We start from the raw sequence: 19,944 nt of genomic DNA on the forward strand, positions 1-19,944 counted from the left end.
TGTTCCTCATAGGACATGATTTGCAGACCGCTCACCATTCTGATAACTCTTCTCAGAACTTGCTTCAATTTGTCTGTTTTTTTTAAATATGGACACAGTATTCCAGATGAGGTCTGACTAAGGAAGAGTAGAGGGGATAATTACATCACGTGATCTAGACCTCTTGCTTCTCTTAATACATCCCAGAATTGCGTTTGCATTTTTTGCTGCTGCATCACACTGTTGACTCATGTTCAGTCTAGTGATCTATTAGTTCCTTTCCTTTCTAGAAAACTTAGTAGGTACAATATGCCCTTCTTGAGCACATGTGACTGGAGGTGATATGAAGGCATGTGGCTAGTCCAATTTTTGAATGATTTAATATGCTTTCTGGGGCTATACTATTGAGGACGTATTGTTAGGCTAGATAATCAATAGTTGATCAGTAAGGGTCCACCACTCAGAATCCCCACTGAGCAGCTGATTGAAAAGGGCACAATGCTTGGATAAGCGGAGGCCTCTTCTCAGGCATGTGATGTCATGTTTACATGGCGGGGTCGCTGTGGGATTTTCTGGAGCCATTTCCACTCTAAAAGCTGCAGCAATTTGCATTGTTTTTTAGCGCGCATTTGCTTGCCGAATTTGCCCTGCCAATTGGCAAAATTCATGTGTGGAATTCCGATGCTAAAAAGGGATTTTCCGCATTGGAATTCTGTACGCAGATTTGGCCCATTGACGGGTAGCTTGCAGAGGAGGATCCGTGCAAATTTTGGTGCAGAATTCCAGTGTGAGAACATACGGAGGGTAATTCCACACGGGTGAGTGCGATATCAGGCGTGAATCACAGTCCGGTATCGCGCCCGCCAACATGCGATTTCCCCGTGGATGTCAGGCGGTTTTATATCAAAGCAGCATCAGTTCGGGGAAGTAGCGATCGCAGAGTGTCTCCCATTGTTTTCAATGAGGAGATCTCGCATCGCACCGTGTGCGCCTGAGAACAATAGGCGATGCGACAACACGCCAAAAGACGGGGCGTGCCGTGATTTGAAAACAATGGAGTTCATATTCGTGTGAGATTTGCGTGCCTCGTAACGCACAAATCTCATGCGATGTTCTGAGGCCTTACTCCCACGGGACGGAGACGCTACAGAATATTTGCTGTGGAATTTGCGCAGGAAAGCTGAAGAACCGTCCTGAAATCTGTAAAGTTGCTGTTTGTTGTGAATTTTGTGGCCCTTTTTTGGGCTAAAAATGGTGCGCTTTTTCGTTGTGGATTTTAGTGCGATTTTGCTGTTCGTTCGTGCGGATTTGTCTGTCACCGCGTTCCTCTATATCGCCTGTTAGATTCTGCTACGGAAATGTGCAGAAAACGCCGCTTATACGGCGCAACATTACAGTCCGCCCCGCAAGCGCAATTACGATATTTTCCCCTTCATGTAGACGAAAAAGCTAAAACTCATTAATTTGCTGGGATGTGAAAACGCTGCGGCTTGTATGCAGGAATTCCCCAGCCGCCCGTAGCACCGGATCCGCCGTGTGACCAGAGCCTATGCGGCACGACACCATACACTACAAGTCCCAGCATGTAGGCCGCAGGCCGGCAGCGAACAGCAGGCCCCTCCGGGCTCCCCGCCGCAGACACGCCCCGGCCGCGGCCCACCTCCTCCCCGCCTAGTCCGGGTTACGTGGCAGCGCTGCCGTCAGCACAGCCGGCCTGGACGGGAGGAAAGCGGCTGCTGCATCCCGGTACACAGCGAAGGGGACACGGAGCGGAGGCCGCGGCACAGGTGAGGGCGTCCGGCTGTAGGTGGCAGGCAGGAGCCTCTCCCGGCCGCCGGTATACGGACGGCTCTCACACCGGGGAGCTTGTAACGTGGCAGCAGGACCGGCGTTGCAAGGAATGCCGGGAGATGTAGTGTGGAGGTCGGTGGCCGTCCTATCCGCACACTGCTGCCGGCTGACCGCACACATGTACAAGCCAGGGTGCAGAAGCTGAGCCATCTTCCGGATCTGTCATCAGCAGTGGATGGACAGAGGTCCAGCGGTCAGCCATCCGTTAGGCCGTGGTCAGTGCTGGAGGCAGAACGCACTCTGCATGTTGGTGGGGTTGGTTAGTACTGTAGGTACCTCCACTGAGTTCAATGTCAGCTGTACCTGCAGTACCAACCGGCTGCTGCAGTGTGGACGGCGCCATCTCAGCACTGTACACACTGACCGCAGCCTGGTGAGCAGCTCATCACCAGTGATCCTGAGTGGCGGACCCTCGGCGATGTGTTGCTGACAACCTATGCCGAGTGGTGGACCCTCGGCGATATGCTACTGACGAGCGGCAGACCCCCACAGATCTGCTGCTGACGACCCATCCCGAGCGGCGGACCCCCACGGGTCTGCTGCTGACGACCCATCCCGAGCGGCGGACCGCCACGGGTCTGCTGCTGACGACCCATCCCGAGCGGCGGACCGCCACGGGTCTGCTGCTGACGACCCATCCCGAGCGGCGGACCGCCACGGGTCTGCTGCTGACGACCCATCCCGAGCGGCGGACCGCCACGGGTCTGCTGCTGACGACCCATCCCGAGCGGCGGACCGCCACGGGTCTGCTGCTGGCGACCCATCCCGAGCGGCGGACCGCCACGGGTCTGCTGCTGACGACCCATCCCGAGCGGCGGACCGCCACGGGTCTGCTGCTGACGACCCATCCCGAGCGGCGGACCGCCACGGGTCTGCTGCTGACGACCCATCCCGAGCGGCGGACCGCCACGGGTCTGCTGCTGACGACCCATCCCGAGCGGCGGACCGCCACGGGTCTGCTGCTGACGACCCATCCCGAGCGGCGGACCGCCACGGGTCTGCTGCTGACGACCCATCCCGAGCGGCGGACCGCCACGGGTCTGTTGCTGACGACCATATCCCGAACGCATGGTCAACCCAGCAATTGTCGGAGAACGCGAGCATTAGCATTCCCACTTAACAGATAAACCCCGCAGTTCACCTGCAACATCATGAGGCCACTAACTGTCACTTTGACAACTGTCTTCACCATATATGGGCTAGTGTTTCGCCCACTTGCCGCTGCTGGTACGTAACACTGCACCTGTCAGCTATATCTATGAGTCGCTTTTGACCATTTTACAGGGATTCTGTGCATTTGGGATGCCGGTTTCGACAATACTATTTTTTACAGGTGGAAAGCAAAATAAATTGCCAGGAAAAACCGTACGACCAAGAACTGCATAGAAATGTGGCAATCTTGCTAAAACCGTGTGCGGGTATAAATGTGGTGTACGCACCCCCTGTGCTCACTGTAACCATCACACGGAAGGCGTTTCAGACCCCTGAAAAACCACTTGCATTAGGCGCGGCTCACACGAGCATATTTGAGTAGGGTTTATTCACGTATAATATGCGCACGTCGCAGAACTTCATATACAGTGGTGCCTTGACATACCAGTTTAATCCGTTCCGAGACGGCGCTCGTAAGCCAAAAAACTCGTATGTCAAAGCACTTTTCCCCATTGAAATGCCATTAATGCATTTCAATGGGGAAGCTAACTTCATGTAAAAAAAAACCCAATACTCTCCTCCTGCGATGATCTGCGGTGCTGCTGCAGGCTGTTGCTCCCTTCTCCACGCTGACAGAGCATTGCTTTTTGGATGCGGGGCTTGAATGCTCCACCTCCAGCAAGCTAATGCTCTGATTGGTTAACCCAGCACGGCGTCAGCCAATGAAAGCCGGCGCTGGGTTAACCAATTACAGCCATAAGTTGAATGCTCACGATACTCCGTCCTGTCCATGGACACTCAACCTTGGGGCTCACTCACATGAGTGTTTCAGCTGCATATTACGCGCTGCTAAAACTTCTTTCATTTACATTGGGCTATTGTTTTCACATGTGCGCATTACTTTCATTAAAAAAAAAAAAGCTGAATTTTTTATTGGTACTGTTGTATCTTGTCTCCACCACAAGTATGGGTGGAGAGAAGAGTTAAGCTGCTTGACAGCCAGGTGACGCCCCCAGTCCTTGATTGGCTGCAGGATTTCTCACTTTAGGCAGGCCACCACTCTCCTTGTCCTGCGCTCCTCCAGTCTGCCCTCAAGGCTTCTGTCACTTTTGGCCTCCTGGGTCCTGCCACTCACCCCCCTAGTGTGCCTTGTCCACTCACGGCTCCTGTGCCGCTGCTCCGGAAGCCATAGGCGCTCCTGTCCTCTTCCTGCACTGCTCTCTCCATGGCTGGATGGAGGGCTGCGGCCCCGGCTAACAGCTGGAAGATGGGGGGGGGGGGGGTGTATTTGATAGTGGCTGCAGGGGAGATGAGGTTACACAGGCACCAAGGTCCTAGCAGCGTGGGGGTGTAGTTATGCCTCGGATGGAGGGTTGGGGTTAGTTTCAGTGTTCGGCTTACATTATTAGCTGATAATGCTTCCGTGTGAATGCAGCCCCGCTCTCACATGTAAGCATGTACAGTTAATATTGTAAGCCGAACACTGAAACTAACCCTAACCCTCCATCCAAGGTATAACTACAACCCCACGTTGCTAGGACCTTGCTCCAGGCAGCCAATCAGCATCTTGTGGGCATACGCTGGGTGCATACAGCCAATCACTAGGTCTCCACCCATACTTGTGGTAGAGACAAGATACACCAGTATCTTTCTTATTCAGGTGTGTATTACGCACCATTATAGTCTATTGGTGCATCAACTACACAGTGGATATACATGTTACATGCGTATTTGCTGCGTAGTGCATATTACACATGTAGTATGCAGCCAGAATACGCTCATGTGAGTGAGCAGCTTATTTCATTTATCTGCTTTAAAAACAGAACAAAGTGGAGATGAAACAAGTGTGAACCAGGCCTAAGTATCGCAAGCAGTAAAACAAGTGTACTAAGTGCAGTATGTGTTCTGTCTACGGAAGAGTTACAATGTATCTATTCTGAACAGTTTTCATTTACAGTGCCCCGTCCCAGAAAATGATGGAAGAGAGCGGGATTGAGACCACCCCTCCCAGCACCCCCCCTCCTCCCAGCACCTTGGGGTCAGCAGGCGCTCCGGCTATCAGCACCGCACTTCCACCAGGTAGGATCCGTATGTTCATGTGATGGAATGACTGCAAATTAGTAACAAGAGCAAATAGACATTTCCTGCAACCGTCATGTAGCTTCATGGCATTTGATTGACTTAATAAACAAACATAAAGGAAGATTTATATAAATAACACTCAATCACTGCATAAATGCCAAGTTCTACAATATACTTTGCTACAATGTCTCACTGTTCATGATGTGTTTGCTGTCAGTGGATGAGAACAGTCCTGTTCACATTCATAAGCTGCAGACCTGTACATAACTAGTCCTGCTCGGATATGATTCTCGCCCACCCACTCCACTTCCCAATGATTTCAAATGGGTTTAAAAACAAAGTGGAAAGCAAATGGAAAAGCTTCAGTTTGCTTCCATTCCGTTTGGTTTCTGTTTTCTGGTGGGGGTCCCAATAGCTTAGTCACTGTAGTGTATATGGTTTAACCCTTTCCAATCCGTATCCTGCTTTTCCTAGAGAACGTACTATTTTCTGCCATTATACAATGGCGCTATCTGCTGGCTAAAGCCAGTACTGCATGAGGTGACACGTTGGATAGGCTCCGACAGCAGAGAGGCTGGCAATATACAGTAAGAGAACCCCGACGGACGTCTTCCAACATCGGAGCTGTACAGCCTTAAATCATAATGTCTTCAGAGGTCAGACAGTGCATTGGAAAGGGTTAAGTGATCCTAGGGTCAAAATGTGTTTTTCAGTCTATTGACAACATTGCCTTATCCTATAATGTAGACTGAAAATAGATATGTTCTAAAGCTACATATGAAACCTGATGCAAGCGATAACGGTGGATCTTCAGAAGACTGTAGAGATCCAGTGTTATTCTCTTGTAACAAGTGCTCCCTGGTGTCTGCCGCACTATTGGGAGGGGATGACTTGTTGGAGTAGCTGCTGACTGATTCATAAGTGATGCAGTTTCTGCACCTGCCACATTTCTGGCCTCCAAGGACTACTCCTCCACCCCATTTATGTTGGGTAAGTGAGGATGTATTTAGGCCTGGCAGCTGGGTATGTATTCATATGATTTGTTTTCATATGAACTGAATTACTAGTATATGAGTGTTGAATGTCTAGATCATATCATTACTGCTCGCTACACCGCATTACCATGACTATTTAATCAGCTGATGTGTACTGTTCTTTTCTCACTTCACAGTTTTATCAAGTCCACTGGCTGCTTCGACAATCCCGTCTACCCAGGGCTTCTCTCCACTTACCTTCTCATCCCCTCTTCCACTTCCAACCGTTCCTCCCATGAGAACTTCAGCTCCTCTGCCGTTCACACCTCCAGCTTTGCCCCCCGGAGGGTTGCTGCCTCCTCTGCACACATCTTCACCTGCAGTTTTCAGCAGTCCAATGCCTTCCCTCTCTACTTCTTTTCCTCCTCCTCCTCCACTCAGCTCCTCCCCTGCACCCCTCTTATCGGCGCCACCTATTGGTCCCCCAGTCACCGGATTCTCTATGACTTCCACCTATGATATTACAAAAGGTCATGCGGGACGAGCACCACAGACACCATTGATGCCTTCATATTCTGCACCTCCTGTCACAGGTTGTGTCTTTATATTCTTTCATTCATCTACTGGTCTTATAGTTCCAGGAAACTTCTTCTTGGCTGTTATTTTAAGTATGTCTACAGGAAACTAACCCTTATTATTGTTTGCAGCTCCTTTGATGATTGTAATAAGGGATTTTCCAATTAAGTCTCATTACGGAATCTGATCTCAGAAGATGGCCTCAACGCTAGAGTGATCCAATGATTTTTTTTCTTGTAGTTGTGGATTCCTAGCACCTGCCCAGCTGGACCTGTCAGCGGGATACAGGCTACTGTTTGTGGCAGCTTGTATTCTTCTGACTGGTGTTGTAAGGCCAGTGCTGGGAGTTCTTAATTTTAGAAGTGTCTACTTGAAAGAAAGGGTCTATATGCTGTAAACATACGATTAAGGCAATGTTATCATGTACTACTTCATTATGAAGGTTCAGGGTGATTCTCTCGTTAGGATTCCTCAATTGACATATATTTTATTTGTATGTTATAAAACAAGGTGCTGAAAATGGCCCCTCCAGCATGCAAGCACTTCTATATATGAGAGTCTGCATACTGGTGACAGCATCTGCGGATGTGGCATCGGTATTGGCAACAATGTCCTCATATTTCGCGTTTTTGAAGGCGGCAATTATTCATGGCTTTTTGCTCTATATACAGCCCATCTATAAACCTTACAAGCAGAAATCAGGTGTGTCAGTCTGGTGGTCTTTGGGGCCATAGATTTTATTTTTTTCCAAAATGAATAGGTCAGTGAAATAACTTTAATCTCCCTCATGCCCGCATTAGATGCATGGCACATTGTGCCACCTTGTTGAAAGTAACACTTCCATTGATATTTTGTCTTAGATTTTTTTACAAATGTATGAATACAGGATTTTGCGGTTGCACTTCTTTCACTATACGTTTTCTCTAATGCCCTTTCACTTTGCTTCAATGAGCCCATTTGCCAGTGTTCACGAACAATAAACGCGCTATACAACAGCATACGTGTTTGTGGCACGGTAAATCAAATGCTTATTTGGCAGTTGGATCTCGATGTCATGCGCACTGTCCACTTTGAGGTGTGATGGCTCGCTAGATTTAGGAGAAGGTTAATGAAACTGTCTAAAACCAAAGCTGCCTTTATTGGCTATAGTAACCAATCATAATGTAGCTTTCATTCCTTGTGCTCTTTAAATGAAAGCTGCTTTGCAGTTGGTTGCTACGGGCAACATACAGTTTTTCTTTTAGACCGTTTTCATAAATCTGCTGCACAATTTTCATCCAGGTCAGTTTTGATAGGGAAGCGGACAATAGTTACATTGAGGAGTGTTTGGGTTTCCTAGTAAGAGTATGTCCTGGCTCCAAACCAGAGTGCCCCTCCTTTACACATCGTGTCCAGTATAACGTACAATGTCTGATCTCTTCCCAGTCACCAGATGTGGCTTGTAGTTTGGCAGTGTTTTATAGTCATCCATTTTTTTTCCTTGTGTGGCGCAGAGTGTTAAGTCCTAAGCTCTCGCTCACGACCTGAAGGTTGCAAGTCCCATTCTCGAAGGGTTCAGGTAGCCGGCTCAAGGTTGACTCAGCCTTCCGTCCTTCCAAGGTCTGTAAAAGGAGTACCTGAGAGCAGCACCTCCTTTGGGAACGAGATATGAAAGAAGGAAGGTGTGAGCATAACATGTAACCCGTTATTTGATCATTAGTCTTACGGCCCTTTTGCACGGGCTGACAGTCGTTTAAACGACGCACAAGTGCCGATGCCACCGCTAAAGTTGTCGGCACTTGTATAGAGCGTTTGGACTGAAAGACATCGCTGGCTTCTCGCTCAGTGCTTCATCTTCTATGTGAAGCGAGGAACGTTTACACGCAATGAGAAGCCAGTGATAGTTTTTTTTTTTTACTGATTAAGTCAGTGATAAACAAGCGCAAATGAATAATGAGCGTTTTTTTGTCGTGTTTACATTGAACGATTACCGCTCAAATTCGTTCATTTGAATGATATTCGTTGCGTGTAAATGGGCCATTAGTTGTATTTATGTGTACGGTCCTGTTCACATCAGCAGTGAGGATTCTGTTTTGAACCTCCATTGCTGAATTTCAGTTTGATCAGTGGGTGCCTTTTTTCTGCCTCCATAACAGAATAGGAACCCTTTACCACTAGTGTGAACCCCCCTTAGTTGTATACTAAATGCACTGCATGCTGTAATTAATCAGTACAGGTCGCAGTTCATAATTCAGTTCTTGACATGGCTTGGCAATAGTTTATATTCTTATTTCTATTCCTTTTGTAAATGGCTTCATTACGTAAGCCTGTCTTAGTGCCTTCTAGTAACCTGTGTGATAATAACTCTATTCCCTAATGTAAGGGGATCAGGTGCTGTCAGACATCAGCAGCCCTAAACAATATGTGGCAAACTTATAAACAGCAGTAAATTGCTTGGAGAGTAGCTGCACTTGCAGCTAACTTTCATCATAGAGACATGTCAAAAGTATTTATTTGTGGGGCTTCCGCTGCTGATACCCCCACTGATCACTAGAATGAGGGGGCTGCAGCGATTACCAGAGCGATGTTCCCCCTTGGCTGTCTTTGCTAGTTTTCGTCTGCTTCCGGCAGCTGAAGACTGCCTCATAGAGATATATAATGCCTTCTACAGAGCTCTATGCGTACCATCTTCAGCTGTCCGAAGCAAGGCTAGCAGACCCCTCATTCTAGTGATCAGCGGGGGTTTCAGCAGTGGGCCCCCACTGCTCAATACTTCTGACGTGTCTCTGTGACATGTCAAAAGTTAGCTGAAAGTGTAGTTACTCTTTAAAAGGAATTTGCTATCAGTAAATGACCTACTGTTTAAATAGTTTTTATGTTCAACATATTTTTTTAATAATTTCTGATGACGTTTTCTTCTTTAAATTTCTTTATAATTTTCACTCTAACCACCAAGCCTTATAATAGTCTGACACTCCTTGTTCTGTAGAGATCACTTTTCAGTAGCCATTTCATTATCACTTGTGGATATTAAAATGAAAGGTAACAGCCTTATATAAAGAACACATAATCCACTATTCAGAATAGGTGATTGTCACAGCACACCTCTTCCCCCTCCCTGCACAATGACCTCTGTACAGGACACAGAGGATGCCCACAGTAGTCTTGTCCTCTCCAGTCTACAGTTTCCTATGGTCCATGTGACTACTGTAAAGCATATCTTTGAATGCTGTTAAAAAGGAATAAATCACATTTTATCGTTTTACTAATTAAAACCAGATACTGGAACATATTACTTTTTTTTTCTAATGTTTTTATTTTCGGAATGTAGTTTTTTTTTCTTGTCTGTATATGGCTATGGGTCCTGCCATCTTGCCTTTGCTGTAGAGATTTGCTTTTATGAGCCATTCACACAGTGGACAGGCGCTGACCCATTGAATTCCATGGGGGAGTATTGTGGGCATGCTCGGTAACCTATGCAGAGGTCATTGTGCAGGTAGGGGGAGGAGGTGGGCTTATCACTTATTTTGGATCCTGTTTACTCTATATAAACGTCTTGCCTTTCATTGTCATTTGCCTGTGGTGATAATGAGATGACTGCTGGAGCGGTTTCTCCACAGAACAGGAAGTACCAGACTTTTATTAAACCTAAGGGCACTCTCACGCATCCCTTTTTTACCGCAGTGTTTTAAATGCCGCAGTAGTCGCCGTATAACACTCGCATTACTTGCAGACGTGCTCTATCTTTCCACGCTTAGTGCACCTCATCTCCCACCACAATGATGGGGTGCGCTAAAACCCGCTATCTGAGGCAGAAACCTGCGTCCAAAACAAAAATAAAATTGTGATAAAGCGCCGCGATCGAAATCGCAGTGTTTTACCGATGGCATGTGTGCGAGTGGCCAGTGTAAAAAAAAAAAAAGATTTTATTTTTTTTTTTAATATAGAATGTAACTTAAAAAAAAATGGCCAAAATGTTTACAAAAAGTGTTTAGCATAAAACCTTGATTTATACATTAAATGGGTCACTTGCGCTGACACATTCGTGTTAACAAGATGGCAGCCCCCATAATCGGGTACAGAAAAGGGACTTAAAAAAACATGCAGAGAATACAAATAGATTAGAAAAAAATATTTCCGCGTCTGGTGTTAATTTGTAAACATGTAGGTGATACGTTCCCAACAATGTGGTTGGAGATTTCATCACCCTACCTGATGATATGTAGCCCACCCTTGTATACGATAAGCGATTGGCATAATTTCATTAAGATTTCAAAATCCAAAGGTATTTCCTTTTTTTTTTTTATACTTTTATACGCCCTGCTTTCTTGAGTGCAATGTAGGTGTCTGATATAGTAACTACCTCATAAACGGGTGAGAAATAAGTGTCACAAGGACGGTTGAGGTGAATGTGAAGTATGTTGTTTGGGTGAAGGTACATGCGATGTTTCTCTGCTGCAAAATGCAGGTGGAGCCCTCTGATTGTTGGACGGCATCTCGACTCGTGAAGTCCTACAATGTAAGGAGTCAAAGTACTGTCTGACAATCAGCAGGACGCCGCATGAATTTTGCAGAGGAGAGATCGCTGCAGCCCCCTCAGTCGGGTATGGGTACAGTCAGACCTACAGAGGTGCTTTTGGTTACACTTTGTTAATAGTTGTATATTATGTAGCAAGTAACTTACTAGAGCTGTATCGGGGTAATATAGCCATGAGTACAAACATATCAAGGGGAGACGTGTTACAGAACCAAGTACATGTGAACTGTCAGTATAGTGATCCCTCGCTATATCGCGGTTCAGTGATTGTGGCTTCAGTGCATCGCGGATTTTAGATAGTCCATATATAATTCTGTTTTCGCAGAGTTTTTCGCGATATCTCAGAATTTTGCAGTACATACAGGAAATACAGTACACCACTAGTGCTTGCCAGTGCAAGATTGTACATGGTGGCACACTATTGGCTGATGGAATGTGTTCTGTATCCTGGGTGCTGATTGGCTCACTTATCGTAGCATGCTGTTCGTTGCGTGTAAGCTGCCATCGCTAAAAACCTCATGATTTTTTTCACTTTTGCGATTGTTTGGCATTTCCTCCGACAGATTGATCTGTGTAAATATAACACTGCTACTTTGTGGGTTTTCACGTATCCGGGTGTCTCTGGAACGTAACCCCCGCGATAGACGAGGGATCACTGTATACTTTTTTAATCTTGTTAGAAAACTTATAGTAACTACACTTCTCAGAAAGTTTTGATAGAGGTACATGTCAAAAGTTTTAGAAGCGCTGTAGACCTTTATGTAGGCCATCTTCAGCTGCAGAGAGGAGCCCTCTTGTTCTAGCGATCAGCAGTGGGAACCGCACCAATCGAAACTTTTGACATGTCAGGTTTCTGAAAAGTACAGTTATTCTTTAAGGCAACTGACTTGGCTAAATAGTGGAGGGAAACAATGTCTTCTGTTGGTTAAGTAATGACTCCATCCTATGCTGCAAAGATCAAGCTAACCGCCTCATTGTTTTCTGAGGGAGCACGAAGCACATTTGTATAGAAAAACCTAAATGTAATCCTTTTTTTTTTTTTTTTTTTTACAGTTTTACCGAATCCTGTTAATCAACTTCCTCCTGTCGCCCCGGGTGCAGCAGGCTCTTCCATTACATTTCCAGAGGAGTCTGAAGACCCCAGGATGCATGCAGCACACCACGAACCCAATGCTGGAGGAATATGGGGCTTCATTAAGGTAGAACACCAAAGGGATATGTATTGTATAGCCATATCCCATAACACGGCTGGCGTTAAAGAGGGCCTGTCACTTTGGATGTCGTAGTAAATGCCTGCCATGACATAACCATTCTGGAGCACCTTTTCATATAACTCTGATGTTCCTATGTTTCTTCTCCTGATTTTTATATGAATAGACTGAAATGACCATTCTCCTTGGGGTGACGGTCTGATACCTAGTAGTACTGCTTAGAGAGGGTGCAGGGACACAACCTGCACTGGTAGCACTAGTATTTCATGAATTTCTAGGCGGAATAACAGAGATATTGGAAAGGATGCTCCAAAATTGTTTTATGGGGAATACAATTACTTACTAAAACATGTCTGGAGAGATGACAGGACCTCTTCACATCTGTTTACCTAATTAATTAGACTTCATCTTTGTTTTAAATGATTTTTTATGTATAGTATGCCTGGTCGATTGACTGGATCGCTTTTTTTTTTTTTTTGGTAGAGATATTCATGTTTCAGTTGACATCCATGTATGTAAATCAGAGTCTCTGGATTGTTCCTGTAACACACAAATCTATTACAGCTTTTCTAATTAGCATCTAGCTAATAAAACTGTTACTGTACGTTACATCTGTTTCTCAGGTCTATGTGAAAAATAGTGAGAGCGCGGGGTGATGGGAACAAGAGGCAACGTAGTATTGGTGGAGGCAGCACTCATGTAGTAGTATTGTTCTCTGCAAGTAGGGCTGGGTTCACATGGGACGGATTTGCTGCGGAATTTCCGTGCAGCAATTCCACCCGCGGCTCCTAATCCCGGGATTATCCAGCCATATGGACGAGATTTTGCAAAAATCTCATCCACACTGGGCGGCCAATCCGTTGCGGCAAAGCCGGGCGAAAACAGACATGCAGCGCGGAATTGAATTCTGCGGCACGTCAATTCTTTTTCCGCTGCGGCCTCCCTCTTCTCTATAGGGAGAGAAAGCCGCAGAGGGAATCCTGGTGGCTGAACTGCTCCAAAACCTGCGGCGGCTCTCCTGCAGAAATCTCGCAGGTTTTCTGTGCGGCTAAGCCGCCAAATTTCCGCTGGATTTTCATTCCGTGTGAACCCAGCCTATGGGCTAATGCCCACGGCCGGATTTCTGCGGCGTGAAACGCCCCAGCTGTTAGGTTCTATTGAACCTAATGGTTCGATGTTCACGCTGCGGAATTCCGCTGCGTGAAATAACCTGCGGCATGTCCTATTTGCCGCGGTAATACGCACGTGTAGTCAATGGAAGCCGGCCGTCACGCTATACTTTCGCTATAGCACAGTGGAAGTGTCGTGTAAATACGAGTCACCGCCGACCATGTCATGCCCTGTACTGCGCATGCGCACCGGCCCTCTGTGCGGGGCGCGTACGGAGGATCTGGAGTGGTAAGTATAGTGGTTTTGCGGGGACGTCGTGGCAGACTCCGCTGCGATATTCTGCTGGCGGAGTCTGTCATGGGCATGAGCCCTAAAAGTGATGGCTGTTTTTTTTTGTTTTTTTTTTAAAGTGGTTTACAGTGTTTATTGTGTTCCAATAAGCTGGAAAAACCTTAAACCTTTTTATTTTATATAGGGAGTTGCTGGAAATCCTGTGGTGAAATCTGTGCTGGATAAAACCAAACACTCTGTGGAGAGTGTGATCACTACTCTGGACCCCGGCATGGCTCCTTATATTAGTAAGTACAGGAATAAAATCTGTGAGTTGCTATAGTCACTCTTGATGACATTTAAACATCCTGTTTTATCCGCTGATGTATTCTCATTTAAAGGGGCAATGTCTATTCCTATGAGGGTAGAGTCAAATAAACGTGCCTATTCATGGGATGTCAATTGGACGAATAGTCACTCCAAACGATAAGACTGACCAACGATGATTTTGTTTCGGGTTTAAAATTAGCGTGTTCTTATGTATTTCCATCTGCTGAATTCAAAAATAACCATAAAAATGAACTATTAGCTCTTGTTTTGGAGATAGTGACATGTCATTTTTTAGAGTTTAGGAAAACAGGAACAGTTCAATACCCTAATCTACCATCTGCCATTCCACCTATGCCACATTCAGATAGTTTACCAGTTTCTACTCCACATCAACATTATAAGCTTGAAGTAGAAAATTAAGAAAGTGTTGAAAAAGAAGAACCCAACAAGCAAGCCTTCCACATCCCATGACCCTGACTTTGAGGTAAAAGATGATACACCGCACAGACTGAGTCAAGCGGAATTGAGTGATCTCATTCGAGACCTGGACTTGTCAAAGGAGAAGGTGGAAGTTCTAGGGTCAAGACTACAGCAATGGAATCTTCTCCAACGTGATGTCAGGGCCTCACAGTACAGCGAATGTCAGAGGGATCCGCTTCCTTTTTTTTGAGAAGATAAACAATCTGGTTGTTTGCTGCAACGTTAATGGCTGATGAAATGTTTGAATTTGAACCATGATTAGAGATGAGCGAGCATACTCGTTAAGGCGATTTACTTGAGAGAGCATCGCCTTTTTTGAGTAACTGCTGGCTTGTCCCTTAAGATTCGCGGGGGGTTGCGGAGGGGGATCAGGAGAGAGAGAGACCTCTCTCGCTCTTCACCCCGCTCCTCTCCGTGGCCCCCCCCGAATCTTTAGGGACGAGCCAGCAGTTATTCGAAAAAGGCGATGCTCTCTCAAGTAAATCGCCTTAACGAGTATGCTCACTCATCTCTAACCATGATCCAACTGAATGGAGGCTATTCAGACTCCTCCAAGCTTAGTTTAAAAGCTGTATTACTTCACAACGGCAGCCATCTTCCTTGTATTCCTGTTGGTCATGCAGTTCACATGAAGGGGACTTATGCAAACATGACAGCCCTCCTCAACTCAACCAAATATGCTGAACACAAGTGTAAAATCTGTGGCGATCTAACAGTAATCACTGTACTCTTAGGGATGCAATTGGGGTACACTAAATACTGTTGCTTGTTATGTATGTGGGACAGTAGGGATAGGAAATCACATTACATTCAAGCGGACTGGTCTGCAAGAAATCTTCACTCAACAGAGAAAAATGTCGTTGCCGAGCCTCTCGTGGACCCAAAAGATGTTGTTCCTCCACCCCTTCATATAAAGCTGGGTTTAATGAAAAATGTTGTCAAAGGTATGTACCAGGAAGGACAGGCATTTAAGTACTTAAGAGACAAATTTCCTAGATTGAGTGATACAAAGGTTAAGGAAGGTATTTTTGTTGGGCCACAAATTTGACAATTTGCAAAGGATCCTGGGTTTGACCAAGTTTTGGAGGGAAAAGAAAAGGAAGCTTGGCAAGCTTTAAAGGGAGTTATTCCTGGATTCTTAGGCAACACAAGAGATGATAATACACTCAGTTGGTGACAGTACTTCTGGAAAAATACCATCAACTCGGGTGCAACATGTCCATTAAAACCCATTTTCTCCGCTCCCACCTAGACTTTTTTTCCTCCTAGTTGTGGAGCTGTCAGTGATAAACACGGAAAAAGATTCCACCAGGATATGTATGTAATGTAACAAAGATATCAGGGCCGTTGGAATGAAGCAATGCTTGCGGATTACTGCTGGTCTGTGTGTAGGGATGCTCCGGAACTCACTTACAAGAGAAAAGCCAAAAGTATACGATCTCATGAAGTCACCACATGATTCTCTGCACACCGAACCACCTGGCAGGAAGTCTCCCATCAATTTAGAACTTTTGGAATGTAACGGTCATTAAAAAATAAAACTTCAAATGCACTTTCAATGTTGTTAGCATGTATAATTAAAATGTATCCTTTTCTCTTATTCCGTTAAAATAACGTACTTCCACCTATTGTATATCACAGAAACTAGAGCCAATAAATTTTTTTTGTCATATTCCTTTTTCTCACCCTAAAATTAGTAAGATTCGACTCATGAAGTTAGTTTTTTTTTTTTTTTTTTGTTGGCCAGTGTAATCATTCAGTGTAAACATGACCACCGGCTGTTAGTCATTTTGTTTTAGTTTATGCAAAATATGATCACTGGTTGATCAAAAGCCGTCTGGTGTAAAGTCAGTCGTTCGTATTTGAACAACTTGCGAATGAATTTGCATGGAGATCCCCTCTATGAACAATATCTCAATAAACTAATAACTAAGGAACAATCATAACTCTGTGTAAAAGCAAATGAACGGCGGTCACTTGTACGCTTCAGCAACCTGTCTGAGCGACTGTCTGAACGATAGTTGCTCCATGTAAAGGTAACTTTTGAGCATGAAAGTAGCAAATGCAAGATTATTTCAAACTTATGCAGACAAAATGTGATCTTCAATGAACAATAAGTATGTGTAAAAGTTCATACAAGTTATTTTATTCCTTTAGGATCTGGGGGAGAGCTTGATCTAGTGGTAACCTCAAAGAAAGAAGTTAAGGTTGCTGCTGTGCGAGATGCTTTTCAAGAGGTTTTTGGCATGGCCCTTGTAACAGGAGAAGATGGGCAGTCAAACATCGCTCCGCAGCCTGTTGGCTATGCTGCAGGCTTGAAGGTAAAAAGGCCATAGAAAGCTGTGTAAATTAAATATTAGCCTCTAAACTATTTGGGGTCATTAATTTTCATATATATTATTTTTCTGTGCAGTTTTTGAAAATTTAGAATTGGTCACTTGTAATGCTTGCAGGTTGCTTGCTTTTTGCATTTCGTGTATTGAATGATCTATATTTGAATGTCAGAATTAACAGCGGCATTTAAAGGCTTAACAGCTCCGATGAGCCGTGTGGCTTATCGGAGCTGTTGCTGCCGGGTGTCAGCAGTAAGAAACAGCTGGTGCCTGCGTTGTATGGAGGGAGATCGCTGCAGAATCTTTCTTCATATATACCCCATCGCTGCAGGACGTAACTACATCCTATAGCGTTAAGAGGTTAAAGAGGTTGTACCAAGATTACAAGCTATGCTCTGCCGACAGGATATAGGATGACTTACGGATAGGTGGGAGTCTCGTGGTCACTTCTCTCACCATCAGTGATGTCTGCATGAATGGAGTGCTGGCCATGTATGTGCAGCCAGTGCTCCTTTCATTTCACTAAGGCTGACTGAAATACCTGAGTGCTTGCCACTCGCCTATCTTCGTAGTCTCATGGAAAGTGAATGGAGTGTTGGCACGCTTGTGCATCGTGTGCTCTGTTCAATCTCCTCACTGGAGGGGGTGCAGTAACCCTGCGGTGATGAGGACAGAGACATAGGGCCCCGTTCTCAAGATCGATGGGAGTCTCAGCAGTGAGAACCCCACCCATCAGCAAGTTATACCCTACTCTGTGGATAGGGAATGACCTGTACTCTTGGTACACCCCTTTAAGTTTTGGAAAATGCGTCTCTTGTTAACATATCCTCTAGAGGGCTTCTTCAGCAGCACACGGAGATCTAAAACCACTGCGTACTAGAGGTTGCTGGTTTGATGTCGGGATGGCTGTTGGCTCCTGTACAATCTTTTAAAGAAAAAGTAATACACGGCAAGTGGGTTCAAGTCTTGTAGCCCCTTAAATACTGTACCTGCTGTCTACAGGGAGCTCAGGAAAGGATCGATAGCCTGCGTCGGAGTGGCATGATCCATGAGAAGCAGCCTGCTGTGTCGGTGGAAAATTTCATTGCTGAGCTTCTGCCAGACAAGTAAGTAATGGATGTATAGGCAGAATAATACCGTTGTGCTGATGTCCTCTGTTTAATCTGCTATCCATGTTCTTTTGTATCACATCGCTCCTATGTTAGCATTTGTCATGGATCCTTCAGGTTCATATCCTACAAAACTGGTAAGAGGTAGATGTTGCCGGATAAAAGGCAGTTTGGTCATATTCTATTTTTTGTGTTAGGTGGTTTGACATTGGCTGTATAATTGTTGACGACCCGATCCATGGGATACATCTAGAAGCCTTCACACAAGCCACACCTGTGCCTTTAGAATATGTACAACAGGTAAGTCGGGGTTTCTTACCATGTAAATTCAGAGGCTTCATAATGGTACAGAAAAATGTTATACGGAGACCTCCTATAATGTTACCAAAAATGTTCCATGACAAAGTGACACTTCACCTGGTTCTGCACACTAACCACACACAGGTGGATGAGTAATGAGGCCAGGGAACAATACTGGAAAATAAATCACCGCTTCTATTGGCTGTTTGGCTAGGTAGAGCAGCTAAGGCGCAAAAGCCACATGTATTTCCAGGAAAAAAAGACGTTTCGTCTCATTTACAGTAAAGTACAAGCTTTAGTTAGACCATTATATGATCTGAGGTGGGAAGAGTTGCTGGGTAGTACTCCTCTGTCTTGTACGCCTTCTAATGCTAAACCATGAATTAAGTGTGCACGTTACATATTTGATACAATTATTTAACCTGTGGAAGACCAGCAATTTCTCAAACTTTCCTTTTTCGTTTTTTTTCATTCCCACTTTTAAAGAGCTATAACTTTTTTTTTTTTTTTGCCGACATAGTCTTTTTTTTTTTTTCTTGTGCACTGTATTACTGCTAGAAAATAAAAAACCTTTAAAAATGGCTTATGTAGCTACGTTCTAAGACCCATACCTTTTTGTTTTCCACTGATGGGGCTTTGGGAGAGCTTGTTCTTTGCAGGGAAACTTGCAGTTTTTATTGGTACCATTTTGCACATACAACTTTTTGATCGCTTCCTAATTATATTTTTTTTCTTCAAAAAGGGTTGCCCAAAAAACCCCCACAATTCTGTCACTTCGTATTTTACTCAGGAAGTTCACCATGTAGGATAAATATTTTTAATTTACTGTTATACATGAGAAATGGGAAAAGGTGTTTCTTTTTCTAACTTAAAAAAAAATAAATTACATTTCATAGAGAACTTGCAGTAGTTTGATCGCTTCTACAATATCCTGTATTACTTCAGTATTGCGTCATAGTGTATTTTTATTAATGGCCTCTTAAGTCATGCTGAACTTGATAGATGGGAATACATGGCAGGCCTGTGCGCCTTTACCTGACCCTGGGCTGCCATGTTGACTCATTACACCCCGGAATCGTCTTGAGTAGGAGGGGTGATGGGGTGCTAGAAGGGGCTGGGTGCATCTAAACTGTTAAAGGCAGCAAGCTCCACTCACAGCTGCACAGATTGGTGTCTGTTTTAATATGTACATCACTTTTAAACAAGCATTGTATAGACTGCAGAGTCTGTAAACAGGAGAGCTGACTTATCAGCTGTTCTATGCTCTTAGGGTAGTTCTACACGGGTGATTGCGATTTTGCTACAAGTAAATCATGGTAAAATCGTGTCATTGTTCGCTTGATTTATGAGCGTCAGCGATGCTTTTTTTTATTTTTAAAGAATTTTGCATCGCTGCCGCCCGCAATGAAATTGCGCTAGTCAGTAGGACTTTCTAATGCTAAAATCGCAACGCAAGTTTGTGCGATGTGATAAAAAGGAGGCTCCATAGGGAAACATGGGGGATATAAAATTTGCACATCGCTGAAAGGTAGACCATGTCGTGATGATTTTTTTTTTTTTTTACCTCGTAACATCGCATCAGTAAAAACATCTCTAATGGGAAGGAAACAATTGAAAATAATTGGTTTCATAATTCTGCTTTTTTACTCACTCTCGCATCGCTTGATTTTA

At 44.9% G+C, this 19,944-nt stretch overlaps 2 protein-coding genes across 3 annotated transcripts in view; one reads left to right on the plus strand and one right to left on the minus strand.

Moving 5' to 3' along the window:
- The window catches only part of C5H5orf63 (chromosome 5 C5orf63 homolog), a 287,813-nt gene that overhangs the window by 214,023 nt on the left and 53,846 nt on the right, over positions 1-19,944 (minus strand). The window lies entirely within an intron of this gene.
- The window catches only part of PRRC1 (proline rich coiled-coil 1), a 28,767-nt gene continuing 10,463 nt past the window's right edge, over positions 1,641-19,944 (plus strand). The window contains exons 1-8 of one of the 2 annotated variants that reach the window (XM_066603143.1): positions 1,641-1,766; positions 4,927-5,061; positions 6,236-6,631; positions 12,184-12,329; positions 13,927-14,029; positions 16,689-16,852; positions 17,867-17,970; positions 18,171-18,273. In XM_066603143.1, coding sequence (XP_066459240.1) covers positions 4,956-5,061; positions 6,236-6,631; positions 12,184-12,329; positions 13,927-14,029; positions 16,689-16,852; positions 17,867-17,970; positions 18,171-18,273 — 1,122 coding nt within the window. In that variant the 5' untranslated portion in view covers positions 1,641-1,766; positions 4,927-4,955. The remainder of the gene's footprint in view (positions 1,767-4,926; positions 5,062-6,235; positions 6,632-12,183; positions 12,330-13,926; positions 14,030-16,688; positions 16,853-17,866; positions 17,971-18,170; positions 18,274-19,944) is intronic. The other variant, XM_066603144.1, reaches the window with a different exon arrangement.

This window comes from Eleutherodactylus coqui, chromosome 5 (genome assembly GCF_035609145.1).
Source record: "Eleutherodactylus coqui strain aEleCoq1 chromosome 5, aEleCoq1.hap1, whole genome shotgun sequence".
Taxonomy (NCBI): domain Eukaryota; kingdom Metazoa; phylum Chordata; class Amphibia; order Anura; family Eleutherodactylidae; genus Eleutherodactylus; species Eleutherodactylus coqui.